The sequence below is a fragment of the Acinonyx jubatus genome, chromosome C1 (assembly GCF_027475565.1).
Source record: "Acinonyx jubatus isolate Ajub_Pintada_27869175 chromosome C1, VMU_Ajub_asm_v1.0, whole genome shotgun sequence".
Classification (NCBI taxonomy): Eukaryota; Metazoa; Chordata; class Mammalia; order Carnivora; family Felidae; genus Acinonyx; species Acinonyx jubatus.
In genome coordinates this window covers 217,210,534-217,225,680 of record NC_069381.1, presented here as the reverse complement: position 1 = coordinate 217,225,680, position 15,147 = coordinate 217,210,534, and the positions used below count along the sequence as shown (strand labels likewise).

At 65.8% G+C, this 15,147-nt stretch overlaps 1 protein-coding gene across 17 annotated transcripts in view; it reads left to right on the top strand.

The window, feature by feature from the left end:
• The window catches only part of KIF1A (kinesin family member 1A), a 96,645-nt gene extending 81,817 nt beyond the window's left edge, over positions 1-14,828 (top strand). For all 17 annotated transcript variants that reach the window (XM_053216052.1, XM_053216053.1, XM_053216066.1 and 14 more), the window contains 11 exons: positions 3,950-4,064; positions 5,034-5,167; positions 6,162-6,223; positions 6,542-6,687; positions 6,950-7,150; positions 7,614-7,691; positions 8,236-8,360; positions 9,130-9,282; positions 9,842-10,034; positions 10,870-10,988; positions 11,341-14,828. In XM_053216052.1, coding sequence (XP_053072027.1) covers positions 3,950-4,064; positions 5,034-5,167; positions 6,162-6,223; positions 6,542-6,687; positions 6,950-7,150; positions 7,614-7,691; positions 8,236-8,360; positions 9,130-9,282; positions 9,842-10,034; positions 10,870-10,988; positions 11,341-11,383 — 1,369 coding nt within the window. In that variant the 3' untranslated portion in view covers positions 11,384-14,828. The remainder of the gene's footprint in view (positions 1-3,949; positions 4,065-5,033; positions 5,168-6,161; positions 6,224-6,541; positions 6,688-6,949; positions 7,151-7,613; positions 7,692-8,235; positions 8,361-9,129; positions 9,283-9,841; positions 10,035-10,869; positions 10,989-11,340) is intronic.
• Positions 14,829-15,147: the final 319 nt, after the last annotated feature.

The window sequence follows — 15,147 nt, the reverse complement described above, 5'->3', positions numbered from 1 at the left end:
ACTTTTTTTTTTTTTTTTTTTTAATTTTTTTTTTCAACGTTTATTTATTTTTGGGACAGAGAGAGACAGAGCATGAACGGGGGAGGGGCAGAGAGAGAGGGAGACACAGAATCGGAGACAGGCTCCAGGCTCTGAGCCATCAGCCCAGAGCCTGACGCGGGGCTCAAACTCACAGACCGTGAGATCGTGTCCTGGCTGAAGTCGGACGCTCAACCGACTGCGCCACCCAGGCGCCCCTGTCGACAGACTTTTTAAGTGAGTTTTTGGTTTTCCCCACATGGGTCCTCCCTTGTTTGAGCATCAAGCTCCACGTCCCGGCACTCAATTGGGGGTAGTCCCGTTTCTGGGCCCCTGCGGCCCCACTCTCGTGCGTGGCTAGAGGAGAGCCGGCCGAGCGACCTCCCAGCCTGGGACCCCGCCCCACCCGGCTTGAGCTGCTCTGTGTTGAGACAGGGCTGGAGGCTGCTGGACTGGGCCAGGGATGTCTCAGAGGAGGGGGGGCCTTGACCCTGAGCCCCGCAGTCGGCTGCAGAAGGATCTGTGCAGGGCGGCATTTTCCTTCCAGAGGGAGGGCCCCGTGGGAACCCCTAGGGCTCTGCCGTGGGCCAAGCCTTGCCCTGCCCGCTGCTCTTTCTACACAAGGGTGGCCCGGAGAAGGGCTGAGGACTGGGGCCGTGGGTGGGACCTCACTGGAGGAGGGACACGTGCTCTGGCCTGTTTCCCCAAATGGGCTGGATCCCGAGGGCCCGCGGGCTGGTGGGGTGGGCCAAGCCCAAGGGGAGGCGCCGGAGCGGGCTCAGGGGCTCCACTCACGAGGTGGCCGCATCCCAGTGTTTCGGCCTCAGTGGGTCAGTGGGTTGGGGTTGGGGCCTGAGAATCCGCACTGCTAACAGCGCAGCGTCCGAGTGGTGCTGCCGCTTCGGGTCCGGGGACCCCACGTCCGGGCTGCACGGTTCCCCCAGGAGTTGTGTCTGAGGGACTGGCTGGGTGTCGGGTGGGGCAGAGTGAGGGGTGCTGTGGGGAATGGGGCTCTCTTCTGGGGGTGACCTGATGCCCAGAGAGATCTCCAGAGTCCTGTGCCTGTTCACAAGCGGGGGTCCGGTATGGTACCCACGGCCTCCCATGGCATCCTGGCTCACTACGGCTCCCTCTCTGGCTCTCTGGGTCTTAGTTTCCTGCTTCCTGATCAGGGGGGCACCAATCAGCGGTTCCCATGCTGCGTCCTACAGGCTTGGTGTCCTACGTGGCTGTCTAGGTCCCACATCGGGGGGGCCACCGCCCTCTGCACCCCAAGCACACCTGCCGTCATCTGGGCGGGACCTCCCTCTGCAGAGGCTCCAGGGGCTCGGGAGTGTTGTTGGGGACAGTTCCTGCCTGGGGCTCCGGGGTCTGGCACCCACGGCTGGCTGGGGGCTGACCAGTGGTTTGGAGCCAGCTATGGGCAGCAGCTTGGCTATGCCAGGTCAGACCCTGGCCATCTTGGCACCTGGGGAACGGTGCGGTGAAAGGTGCCATCCTAGGCTGTGGACGTGGGCCCAAGAGGGTCCCCACCCCCCGTCACCTCATACGTGAGACCCACAGGTTCAGGTTTTCGGAGAGATTCTTGGTCACTGGAGTCTCATCAGGGCAAAAGCCTGACGGAGGGCCTCCCGGCCAAGAGCACCTTCGAGGGGCCTCGGTAAGCCTTGTTGGAGGTGTGCCGTCTCTCCGTGCGGCTCCAGCCGGTTCTGGAATGGCCCACCTGGTCCTGGGGCGAGGCCCCTGGCTGAGCCCTGGGTCTCTGGCTGGCCAGACCGGGCTGGCTCTGGCTCCTCTGGAGTGTCCCGCCCGAGGCTGAGGGGCTCCGGACGAGGCGGGGACCCAGCTCCTGATGCCCGAGTAGGAGCCTGCCCTGGGAAGGGCACACAGAGAGTGCACGCTGTCCCCGTGCGGGTCCCCGATCTCGGGCCAGCGGTGGGGGCAGGCTGGGTCCACACGGCCGGAGCGCTTGCAGTGGAACGGAAGCCGGCGGTGTTCTTTAGTGACTTTTGAGGCAGGTGGACAGAGGGAACTGCACCGAGCTGAGGCCGTGGGCCAAGCTGGAGGGTTTGGGGCTGGCTGGCCCACTTGGGTGGGGGCCCCAGGCTAGCCGTCCCCGGTGTGTCATCGGGGCCTCTAGGAGGCGAGGACTAAGGATGATGACCCCCGGGCCCCGCCCTCGGCACCTTGTACTGGCTCGTTCAGCCCGCAGCACGTCTCCATGGGGCCCAGTGCCGGCCGGTGGTCCGTCCAGGAAGCAGGGTACAGAGATGTCTGGCGAAGGCCCGGGGTCGAGTGGCCGTGCGGGAGCATTCGGAGGCCGGGGGTCCGGAGGGCGTTTGGGCCAGGCTGCCGTGGACCACCGGCCGTGCCTGCGGGCCTGCGGCATCTGGGGGCCCCCGGGACCGAGGGTGTCCCTTTAGGTCTTGGTCACGGGTCCACGGGTACCCGCCTGGTCCTGCTGGGGTGGACCCAAAGCTCTCAGCGCAGACGCGGTGGGCCGGGGTCGGAGAGGGCCCCGCCCGCCGCCCCGTGAGGCGCTTCGGCGGCCGGCGGGACAGCACACACACCCGCTCACTGTCGGTTAGCTTGTACCCGGCCGTGTGACCGTGCTCGTTCTGACTTGTCCATCTCTTCTGTGTGTACGTGTGTGTCCTGGCTGCCTCCACCTTTAGCGTTTCGTTTGGAAATGACACTAGGTACAGCTCACTTTTCTCTTCCGCGCTGGCTTGGTCCGTCCCTCTTCCGCTTTTCAGTCCCCTTTCTCCTGCGACGTCTCCCCTGCGCTCTCTGCCAGTTCTCCGGTCACCCCACTGTCCTCACGTCTCTTCCCCTGGGTCTTTGTCCTCGGTGACGTGTGTGTGACAGCGGCCCTGCCCCGTCCCACAGCTTCGCCCCACGCCCCTGAGCGTGTCACGGGAAGCCCGTCCGCGCCCCGGCGTGGCCTTGCTCCTCCTGGCCGCCCTCTGTGCCCCTGGGCCGGGCTGGCTCCTCGTGGGGCGGGGGGGGGGGGGGGGGGGCCCGGTGGGGCCAGGGCATGAGCCGCTGCCCGCGGTCTGTGTCTTTGAGGATGCTTGGATGGAAACGGGGCAAGGCTGGGGGCTGAGTGGCCACACTGTGGACTGAGGCAAATTTACCACCTCGGATAGGATCCTCGAATGCCCACCCGGCCTCGGACAAGAGTTTAGGAGCTCTGCAGGGTGGTTGAAAACAGGAGCTATCCTATAATAGGAAACCCTGCCCTGGAGCGGAGGCCGCTGAAAAGTGTGATGTCCCGCCTCCCAGGGGCGGCTTAGGCTGCCCTCAGAGGGGCCACGGGCCTCCGGCTCTGCTCACAATCTTTCTGGGTTCGAGACGGGGACAGGGAGCAGGGCCCACCACCTGCTCTGTGCTAAATCGAGAGGAGCCTGGCCGCGGGGCGTAGGGGCGAGGCCATCTGCCCCGGGCCACCCCGCTTCCACTCCAAGTGTCCTCCCCCAAGGGAGGAGATGGGCCACACAAGGTTTTGGCAAACCTGGGCAGGTCGGGACCTCCTTACTCAGACGGGGCAGGAAGGGGCGGCCCCCTTCTGCCCTCTCTGCGTCTCTCACCCCTGTCTGCCTCCACCTCCCCTCCTCTCCCTCCCTCTTTCCCTTTGTTGCTGTGTCCCAGCCCGCTTGCCTCCTGCCCTCCCTTCCCTGCCCCCTCTGCCCCCGCCTCAGCGTCTGCGCTGCGGCTGCCCCGTCCGTCCGTCCATCTGTCCGTCCGCAGGGGAGTCCCCCACCCAGCCCGGTCCCCAGTAAGGAGGAACCTACTGTTCTCCTCGACCTGCCGCCCGGGCTTCCTGACCGGTGGCCCATAGGTCTCTCTGTCTGTGTCCGTCTGCATGTCCCCAGCCCACAAGCGCGGCCTGTGTGCTGCCACATTTGACCTTGTCTCTGCTTCCTTCCAGGACCTTTTACCAGTTTGAGGCCGCGTGGGACAGCTCCATGCACAACTCTCTGCTGCTGAACCGGGTCACCCCATACCGAGAGAAAATCTACATGACCCTCTCGGCTTACATTGAGGTGAGAAATCTGTGCCAAGGGTGCACCCCCAAATCGCTGCCCCCCCCAAGTCTGAGATGCTTGCCAGGGGGCAGTGGGGGCCCTGGGTAGCCCTGGACAGACGACTTGTCAAGTTCTTATTCGATCCACGTACTTCTAATGGTGCCGTTCCCCCTCCCAGCACTATGTTCAGTGTGGCTTTGACCTCGGGGTTGCGGGAGGCCTGCGTCCATGTTCCGGGCAGCCTGAACCAAGAGCCTGCCCAACCCCGTCCCCAGGGTCTTGCGCTGTGCCTTCCCTGCCAAGCGCAGCGGGTGGCCTGGAGCATGGGCGTTGCCAGCTGGGTGCAACAGCGGGGACCTAGCAGCCTGGAGGGTGGCAGCTGGTGGCACGGTGGCACTCCACCTCCCCTCCCAGCCCAATTGCTCCGGCTGTGGGAAGGGAGCGTCCCGACCGCCTCTCGGGGTGGCGGTTTGCTGGGGAAGCACTGGCTGGGCCCTGCCGCCGTGAGTCCTGGCCCACAGAGGCCCTGCCGGCACCTGCTGTTGAGCTGCAGGAAAACAAGAGAAGCAGCGGTGTGAGAAACGGCGTGTCAGGGCCCCGGGAAGTCATCCGGAGTTAAAATGCGGGTGGGAAGCCAGGATCTGGTTTGATCTTCACAGGTGTTTTGGGGAACGTGTTGCCCCATCCCGTGGCAAGGTGGCGGGGCCTGACGGGGTGAGGCCTGTGTCTGGGACCTTCGGGGTCCCCGGCACCAACGCCAGCCCTCTGCGGCCCAGGGAGGCGGGGCCCTGGCTCTCTCCCGGAAGTCTCCTGGGGGGGGGGGGTGGTGCAGGGAGCTCGCATCTGGGTGGGGGGCCAGGGCAGAGACCCAGGAAGGTCTGGGGCTGTCGGTCAGTGGCTTGTGCGCCCCGGGAGGTTAGAAGGGGGCCTGGGGCCTGGGTGCGCGGGGTGCTCCTGCGCCTGAGCCCCCCCCGCCCCCCACTGCAGATGGAGAGCTGCACCCAGCCAGCCGTCATCACCAAGGACTTCTGCATGGTCTTCTACTCTCGGGATGCCAAGCTGCCCGCCTCGCGCTCCATCCGCAACCTGTTTGGCAGCGGGAGCCTGCGGGCCTCGGAGAGGTGAGCCTGCCCTCGGGGGGTGGCCCGGGGGTCTGCTGTCCGGCACTCTGGTCCCAGTGAGGACAGACCGGACTCTGCACGGGGAGCGGCTGGCGTGTCTGGCAGAGGCTCGAGTGACACGCCGGCTTCAGGCGGGCCCAGACCAGAAGGCAGACTGGCCGCTGTCCCAGCCAGTGCCCTGCATTCAGAGCCTCTCACCTGCCCTTGCTATTGGGGTCACTGGAGGCCATAGGACACAGATGGCACATCGAGGGGCATGAGAGAGCCCGAGTCTGCCCACAGGCATGCAGGAGAAGGCCTGGGGGGTTTGCCAGCTGGGTGCAGCTTCGGCCCTCCTGTGGGTGGTCCTGAGCCCGCTTCCCCGTAGGACCGCAGGGCCGTGCCATCAGGCCTGGGAGGCCTGGGGGCTGCGACTGGAGAGAGGGCATTCTGGACAGGGCCTCTTGCCATTGGAGGCTGGCAGTGCCCGAGGGAGGAGAGTGTCAGGCCCAGGCCCAGCCGTCCCTTCTTGCTCTCTGACCTGTCCCTGCATTCCTGGGGCGGGGAGGGGTGGTGAACGAGAGTGTCACGGCAGTGAGGGGAGACCACCAGGCCACCTGTGCTCACCTTCGGTGAGGCTCCCCACACTGTCTCGTGGACCCCAGTGTGCGGGACACCTGGGCACAGCCAGGAGGACAGAGTCTGGGGCTCAGGACTTAGTGGCCTTGGGCTGGCTGTAACCCGGCCACGCAGGGTCACCTAGTGAGCACGGGATACCGCCTGCGAGCCTGGCTCCCCCCTGTTCGTGGCGCGCACTTGGCAAAATCGTGGTCCCTGGCAAGAGGGGGCCCGGAGGAGTCTGGGAAGGGGACCGCCCACACGTAGCTGCAGCTCAGGGCCCCCGCGGCCCCGCGCAGGGCCACCAGGCATGGGCTCGCAGCAGGACCGGTGCCAGCTTCACATTTGATCGGCCCTGGCCATGCCCGGTGCCCACCCGCCTGCCCTCTCCCCGCAGCAACCGCGTGACAGGCGTGTACGAGCTCAGCCTGTGCCATGTGGCCGATGCCGGCAGCCCAGGTAGGCGCCTGGTGGGGGGGGTACTTGGTTAGGAGCCAGGGTTCCCCGGGGTCCCTCAGCTAAGCTGCCGTTTTGGGGGGCCCTCACTTTCGAGACTCACGTGCTCACCTTTGCACTTCGGGAGTTGTTCTGAGAGGCCAGAGGACCGTGAGGGGAGAGGCAGCGCGGGGGGCGAGCCCCGCGGCCGCCGTGCTGGATGACTTCCTGTGGCTGAGGCTTTCCCGGGGGGCCGGCCTCCCTCCATGGACAAGTCCCCACGGGGGGCCCAAGGCCTGGTGCCAGGGCGCGGATGTGGCCAGACTGTCACCCCCTTTCCAGGGATGCAGCGGCGGCGGAGGCGTGTGCTCGATACGTCTGTGGCCTACGTCCGCGGCGAGGAGAACCTGGCGGGCTGGAGGCCCCGGAGCGACAGCCTCATCCTGGACCACCAGTGGGAGCTGGAGAAGCTGAGTCTCCTGCAGGAGGTGCGCTTGCGCTCATCGGGCGCGGACTGCGGGCCGCAGGGTGCATGGGGGGGTGGGGGGGCTCGAGTGTCCATCAGTTCCACCCCCCGCCGACCCCGGGGCAGCCGCACACCTGCGGGGGGAGGGCAGCTCGCTGGCTGCTTCGAAGGGCGGCTGCGGGGCTGGGGCTCAAGGCCGAGTGCCAGCAGTGCCCCAGGGAAACGGCGGGCGCTCGTGGGTCCGGGCGCCCCCGGGGCTGAGCTGCGCTCCGGCTCTCGTGCAGGTGGAGAAGACCAGGCACTACCTGCTGCTGCGGGAGAAGCTGGAGACCACACAGCGGCCCGGCCCCGAGGCGCCATCCCCCGCCTCCAGCGAGGACTCCGGCTCCCATGGCCCGTCCGGCCCCTCGTCCCCACTCTCGGCCGAGGGCCGGCCGTCCCCCCTGGAGGCTCCCAACGAGAGACAGCGGGAGCTGGCCGTCAAGGTGGCTCAGGCAGCGCTGCTGTGACCCCGGCCCCTCTGGGGGTGACTCAGCCCTGTCCTGTCAGAGCAGGAGCGGGGAGAACGAGGGGTCCCGGGAGTCCCCTCGCCTACCCCTCACCCACCCACACTGGAATTTGTCAGCCTTTTACAGTTTCCTCCCCCAAGCAGTGACCTGCTTCCTTGAATACCTATGCTGACGGGGAGCTTACCCCCTCTGCCCGGAGCTGGCTCTTTCTGCCGCTTGACGGGCCGCGGGGAAGGCCTCTTAGACTGTGGGCAGCGCTGCCCACCCCCCGTCTTTGCCCTCGGCCCCCAGCCTGCTCTGAGAGGCTTCCCCGGCTCAGCCGTCACCTCGGAGGGTGGAGGTGCCTGGGCCCCCGGACAGTCACCCACGTCAGGGGCCGTGCCTGGGGCAGAGCCGGGTCCGGGGGCCTCCTGACTCCGGGCATTTGTTCCTCTAACAGTGCTTACGCCTCCTCACGCACACGTTCAACCGAGAGTACACCCACAGCCACGTGTGCGTCAGCGCCAGCGAGAGCAAGGTGGGCAGAGAGGGGCCACCCCCAGGTCATCACAGGGCTGTTGTCACCAAGAAGAACTCACAGTCGTATCCAGAGAAGGAAATAAGGGTTTTCTTAGAAACATACTGTCATAGCCAAGGGCCCCGTCTCCCTGTGCCTGGGGTCTGTGGAGCACAGGGGCCTCCCGGCCTGGCCCTCACCCAGCTGCCTCTGTCCTGGGCTGGTCAGGCCCCGTCCCTGTGGCCATCCTTCCCCTACCAGGGGACGGATCCTGGTCCCCAGAGCTAGTGTGGTCCCTGTGCTGCCCCACCCCCCTTGATTCGGGACCTGCCGTGTGCAGTCTCTGCTCAGTCTGCGGCCCATCGCTGGTCGTCACCTTTGACGTGTGTAGGGGCGTGTAGGGCCTAGGGGCAGGTCGAGGGGGGCTGGGAAGAGGGTCTGGCCTGCAGTTGGAATGGGGGTGCCCCAAACGGAGGTAAAAGGTGAGCAGAGGCATAGGAATTAGCCACTGCAGGGGTGTCCCCACTCTGCAAGCCCCCCGCCAAAGGCCCACTGTCCTCCACAGCTCTCCGAGATGTCTGTCACCCTGCTTCGGGACCCATCCATGTCCCCTCTGGGGGCAGCCACGCTCACACCCTCCTCCACCTGCCCCTCTCTGGTGGAGGGGCGGTACGGAGCAGCCGATCTGAGGTGAGTGAGCTCCGGGCTCTGGGAGCAGCTTCCAGTGCCGAGAACCGACCGATGACCTCGGCCGTGACTCAGGCGCACAGTGCAGGGAGCGGGGCGCGCGCGTGGCCGGGACGGCCACAGGCATCTAGGGCAGGGCCAGCTGGAAGGGATCTGCCCCACGCCCTGCCCTGGCTGGCGTGGCCCCCACCCATCTCCGGTTGTGTTACTTTTCCGAGGCCAGTTTCTGCTGAAGGGTAGATTTAAAATGCACCGGGGACAAAAACCGGGAACGGGTCAAACCGGCACAAAAGCCAAACCCTTTTCGGGGACAAGTGCTCGTACAACAGTCAGTAGGAAAACCGGCACCGAAGTAGCTTGGAGACCCACGGGCCTGCCGTCGTGCTGATGGCTGGTGTCTGCTCAGCTTTTCTAGCACCTCTTACGCCCGGTCCCTTAGACTTTAAATCCCTCAAGGCACCCACATTTTCTTCTTAAAATAAAAAGGCATCCAGCCCTCTGGGCCTCATCTGAGACGGGCCTGTGCTCAGCTGGGGAGCTGAAGAGACAGGGGGCCGCTTTCACAGGGGCGGCAAGCAGAAAGTCCCAGGAGAAGGGCGGTGGGTCTTGCGGCCACGCCGGACCCTCCCCGAGCTCCAGCTGTGGCTGCGGCCGGGCAGACCCTGGGAGGTGCCCATGGGGCCGGCTGGGAGGAAGCCCGGTCCCACGTGGCTCCCCGGCCCAGCGGGGACTCTCCCTGCAGGGGTGCAGAGGCTTCGCTTTGCTTCCCCAGGACCCCGCAGCCCTGCTCCCGGCCGGCCAGCCCAGAACCTGAGCCTGTGCCTGAGGCAGATTCGAAGAAGCTTCCATCCCCTGCTCGGGCCGTGGAGGCGGACAAAGAGCCCCCACGCCTGCTGGTTCCTGACATCCAGGAGATCCGGGTCAGGTGTGTGGGGGGTGCCCTGCCCCAAACCGGGGCTCTTCTAAAACCACCCGGCCAGCTCTGTCCCTGACCCAGGCCCGGGGACAGCGCCACACTAGGGAAGCAGGCAGGCAGGCCACCCCTGACCTGGGGCAGGAGCAGAGAAGGAGCAGACAGCAAAAGGGCAGGAGGGGGCCGGGGACCTCGCGGGCACCTCTGCAGAAAGATGGTGTAATGCATCTGCGAGTTATCAGTTTGGCCTCTGTGCCAGATGCCTGCCTGGTCCTTGTGGCCCAAGAACGCACCCTCCACAGGTTGTGGTCACGGAACCCCATGGGACAGCGAAGGCGGCTGCAGCTTTTTTTTTTTAAAGTTTCTCCTTCTCACAGCTGGAGAAACTGAGGCCCAGAAATAGGTTGGTGGTTCTGGTCTCCGATCTCCCAGGTTGGGGTTCTACCGGGTACCCCATAGCCCCTGAGCCCCGGCCGGTACCGCCACGGGCCTGGTGGAGGGTGGTGGGCCCCACCGTGAGACCCCCACTGACCGCCAGGAGCACATGAGCCAGCAGGCGTCCCTCCTGCAGCCCCATCGTCTCCAAGAAGGGCTACCTGCACTTCCTGGAGCCACACACGGCCGGCTGGGCCAAGCGCTTCGTGGTGGTACGGCGGCCGTATGCCTACATGTACAACAGTGACAAGGACTCTGTGGAGAGGTTCGTGCTCAACCTGTCCACCGCCCAGGTGGAGTACAGCGAGGACCAGCAGGCCATGCTCAAGGTACAGCCTTGGAAATGGGATGGGCGGGTCCCGGGTTGGCCAAGGCCCGGCGAACCCCCGGCAGGGCTGCGGGAGGTGGGAGCCAGGCCCCGTCCCCCGTAGGCCCGTTTCCTACTCGCTGCCAGACCGAGGTCCCCATGTCCTGTCTCTCACAGGGTCCCCCTTCGGCCCTTCCACAGGGCACCTAGTCCTGGTGATGGCCAGCCATGGCTGTGGTCCACAGATGGGGGGAGCACTGACCCATTCCCCAGGGATACCCTGGGTCGGGGCTCTGAGCCCCACGGGGCCGGCCATGTCGTGGGCCTGGGAACACGGCCTTCCTGTCCCCTGGCTTTGCCCTGCCCCTCTCCGAGCCAGCAGTGACCCTGGCTTTGCCAGACTCCTACAGCACCCGCTGGCCGATTTCTGATGCCCTGTGGTGGGGGGTGGGCACGAACTCGGCGTGCCGCCCACTCCTGCCCCACCCAGGGCTCAGGCTCAGCAGGAGAGGCCAGCACGGCAGCGGAGTCAGAATCGCAGGGGAAGGAACCTCGGCCCGGGAGGGGTAGATGCATCCCAGGGGACCACGCAGAGCAGGCCACAAGGGAGCCCTGGGGCAGGAGAAGACACAGGGTGTCCCCACCGCAGAGCCTTCTGCGAGGGGGCCGCCCCCGTGTGGGTCAGACCGGGCCGTGTGCACTGCGGTTGTCCCCTGCGGGTTCTTCTTTCCTGCCCCCTCACCCCTGGGATGTCCCGGTGGCGCCCCTCCCCTGCCCACACCCATGCCCCACGGTGACCACCGCGGGCCAACCTGGCAGAGGCCTCGCGCCGTCTCACGGCAGCCCTGCCTTTGCAGACACCCAACACGTTTGCCGTGTGCACGGAACACCGCGGCATCCTGCTGCAGGCCAACAGCGACAAGGACATGCACGACTGGCTGTACGCATTCAACCCCCTCCTGGCCGGGACCATACGGTACGCGGCTCCCCCTGCAGGTGGCAGGAGGGCACCGCCCCCGGGCACGTTCTTGAGGACGTTAATGCCTAATTTGTGTCCTTGCTGCTGGTAAAGCGTATGAGCCCCTGAGATGTTCAAAATGTACTTGCTCCCGGGGGCAGGCCCTCACGCGGTCGCAAACACAACTCACGGTCAGGCCTGGGCACAGCGAGCCCTGGCGATGGGACCCCTGCCCCTCCTGCACCGCTGACTTGCAGAAGGCAGGTGGGCGACTCCTGAGCCCGGGTCTCCGGGTGAGCAGGGAAGCAGAGGGGGCGTCCGCCGCCGAGAGGCCAACATCCCGACCCCCGCTTGTCTCCACCTCCCGCAGGTCCAAGCTATCCAGACGGCGGTCTGCCCAGATGAGGGTCTGAGCCGGAGCCCCCCGCGCCCCCACGACAGCCAGCAGGCCAGCCCCGCCCCCAGTCCCCGTCACCATCCATCATGTCACGCGTGCCCAGCCTGCCCCCACCAGCCAGCCAGCCAGCCGGTCCCCTGTTGGGGACGCTGCGCGGGGCCCCACAGAGCGCCACGTCTGGCCCGGGCGCCTGCACCGCAAGACCTATCCTGCCCCGAGCAGAGGCCACGTTCTGTCTTCTTTCGGAGCGGGCCCCGGGTGGGAGCGGCTGGGAGGTGCCAGAGAGGCCGGAGGGCACAAGTCAGGGGCGTCGCCGCCGTTCTGATATTTTTTTAAGCATAGACAGACTTATAATTAATATACATTAGTTAGTGACACCGAAACAGGCCACTCAGAAATTAACTATAAGACTGTGTTCTATTTATAAGTATTTATTTCTAATGCCTTCACATAGACCCGTAGGATTCGGATGGACCCCGTCCCCTGCTTGTTCCCTCTCTCATCCCCAAGCCTCGTAGGGAAGACCACGGTGAAGAGGCGTCTGCACAGGCCGGGGCACCACCTGGTTGGCACCACGGGGGCACGTCCACCCAGGCCCGAGCTCAGGCTCGTGGGGGAGGCCTTCCACCCGGGGTGCGTGTGTGTGTGTGTGTGTGTGAGCGTCAGGGGACCCGGTGCCCGAGGTCCAGGCCGCGAGGGGGGTGGCGTGCACCCTCCCAGCTGGAGGTAGAATCCGCATCTCACCCAGACAGCAGCCGCTGAGACGCGACCCCGCGGGCAGTGCCGGCAGCTTCTCCCCAGGAGCGTGCGGGCATGAGGGGGACCAGGCAGATGGGCCCCTCGGCTGTGGGGCTCTCCCGGCAGGGACGGCAGGGGTGGTGTGTCCAGGCCGGCAGCGTGCAGGTGGCGGGGGGAGAGATGGTCCAGGCGGTGGGGGTCTGGGGGTGCAGCTTCTCAAGCTCCAGGTGGTTCCCGGGAAGAAGGTGTGTGGCTTCCCCCCCTTGCCCCGAGAGAGGAGTGTCTGTGAGTCCCAGTGAGAAGATTCCACGGGGTCAGGGGAGGGCAGCCAGCAACGGGGCCCCCGTCATCAAGGAGGCTCCCCTCTTCTGCACCGGAGGGCGCTGCCCTTGTGTTGCTGCAGTGTCCGATTCGTGCCCCCAGGGACTGCCCGCCCCAGGCCCGGCCGCCGGGGCAAGAGCCTGCCCCGGGCTGGGAGTCCGGTCGGGCACCACACCAGGGCCACAAACACATCAGAGAAACCCCAGGGTCTGGGGGGTCTTCGGTGACCTGTTCCCTTGCCCGCAGCCACACGTGGCCTCTTTCTAACTCCAGTCAAAACAGCAACCGATCCAGAAACCCCTGTCCCGCCACGAGCAGGTTCCGCTCGGAACCTGGGCGTCCATGCCGTTCTCTGGTGCCTTCCACTGCCTTCGCCAGGCCCTGCAGGGCACCCCAGTGACACCCCCTTTCCCACTTGGTTCAGATCACCTTGTCGCACCCCGGCCAGTGGTCTGGGGCCCCCTCAGCCTGGCTGTCCCCAAGCGGCACTGAGGAGGCCTGTGGATATTGTACGGGTTCCGCGCCCTGAGGCCCGAGGTGTGCGCGGCCTCTTTCCTCTAAGGGTGCGTGGGCGTGGCTCCCACACCAAGTGACCAGGTTTCGGTTGGAGGCTTCCCTTTGGGAAAGTTGTCCCCCCAATAACTTGAGCTTCGCCCCGGACGTGGGACCAGGCGGACGGGCTCCCCCATCTGAGCGCCGTCTGGCAGCCGCGTCTGGTTCCGCCGGCCGCGCCAGGCCGCTTGGAGGCTGTGAGCGCGCCTTTCCCGTAGCTGGTCTGGGCAGTGCGTCAGCGGTCACTTCCACCCGCTGCTCCCCTCGTCCCGGTGCTCGGAAGTCACCACTGATGGCATCGCTCCATTGGCAGAAAACGCGTCCGAGGAAACCACATCTGTGGGACGCGGGGACCCAGCGGCCTTCTTTGGGGACCCCCAGAGGAGGGCTCGCATCCTGGACAGAGAGCAAACGTCCGGAGACCGGACGTTCCCGGGCCGAGACGCAGAGGGCAGGGGTATGGCACAGTCCAGAGCAAGCATTTATTCTGGCTCCTGTGATGGCCTTGAGGGCAGGGAGGGGACCAGGGAAGGAGGACGTGGTTCCTAGATGAGTTGGTTCCCGACAGCCCCCCTTCCCGCGGGGAGACTGGAGGTGCAGGGCCCGGGCCGCAGGCCACCCAGGTCAGCCAGCCTGGAGCCGCGGCCCGGGAAGGCTCCGAGGCCCCCGCACCCGGGGCGCAGGGGTCTGAGGCCAGCCAGCCTGCAGAGCACCTGCCTCGTGGGGCTGAGGGAAGGGGGGACGCGCCCCATACGCGGGAGCCTCCACAGCCATGGAGGTGCCCCCAAGACCGTTTGATTCTGGCCCTGGTGCCCGTGCCCGCGAGCCAGGTGTGGGCCACGTGGACCCCCTGTCCCCTGCCAGACCCTCGGAGTTGGTGGGGAGAGAGATCCGAGTCAGAACACCTGGTCCCTTGTCCGCCCTGCCAGAAGCTACCCAACGTGTCACGTCAGAGGGGACGGCACTTAGCAAACTGGGCCACAGTCTTCACATCTATGATGAAGGAGGCTGCGGTTTCCCAGAGGAAGGTCAGGCCTGGCTGTGGCTGTGATGTCTCACCGAGTGGGGAGGGAAGAAAGATCCAGAAAGCCATCTCTCTGGGAGTTTTTTTTTACCACCTGATGGCACTCGTTTTGCTTTGAGGGATAGCCGTCCTCACCCAGAGAAGCTCTCTGTCTCCTCCAGGGAGACGGGGAGTCCCCCCGCTGATCCGCTGTGGTCCCAGGAAGGGGGGCGCTGGGCTCCAGGCTCCAGTGTGACCCAGCTGGTGCCCAGGGGTGTTGATGTGTTCCCAAGTTCCAAGGCCTCCGTGTTCCGAGGAATCACTCGTAAGATGCCAACGTTTTGGTCACCGATCACACACACGCACACACACGCTCCGGGTGGCTGCAGGGAGGCAGCCTCCCCCTCCGTCCCGGTTCCCCCTCCGCACCTGTCGGGCGGGCGTGGCGAAGCACTCGGGGAGAGTTCCTGAATGTCGCTGGTGGTTGGGGCGTCAGCGGATCGCAGTGCTGGTCCTCCGTCCGCCCCCTCCAGTGCAGGACCCTGGGAGGCGCCCCCCTTTTACCCCGGGGACCGGGGAAGTGCCCCCAGGGATCAACAGACTCTATGGCTTCTTCCAGGCCGGTGCTTCCCGCAGCTGGCCGTCCCCCGCGTCCCCCCGTAGCTTGTACATATGTGGTTGTGTGGCACACCCTGGCCCCTGCACCGTAACCACCATCCCGACGTAATGACTCGAGTTCCCTGACGTCCTAAACCTGAGTGTTAGGCTCTAGGCTCCTGTACTGTGTGTGTGCACTTAAGAATCTGTCCAATTAAGAAATAAATGTGGCTCCTTACGCAACATCAGACCCGCGGGTGTCCACTGTGGCCTTACTTGTGTGTTGAGTCTGTTCGATGCGGCCAAGAATGGCCCCTGGGGTCAGAGGTCCAGCACTGTCCGGAGAGCACCCACTTCCCACACCGGTGAGGCAGGGGGGAAGAGAGCCTGGAGGGGTGTGAGGGGCGATGGTCACGGGAGCACCCGCCTGCTTCCCTCGGCACCCGGCCGCACCTGGCTGCGTAACCCACGTGCCCAGGCAGCCTCAAAGCTTTTCTGTACGGTCAGCTTCACCCGGTACCAAAACCACACGACGATATTGCAAGGAAATGAGATGCAAACCAGTGTCT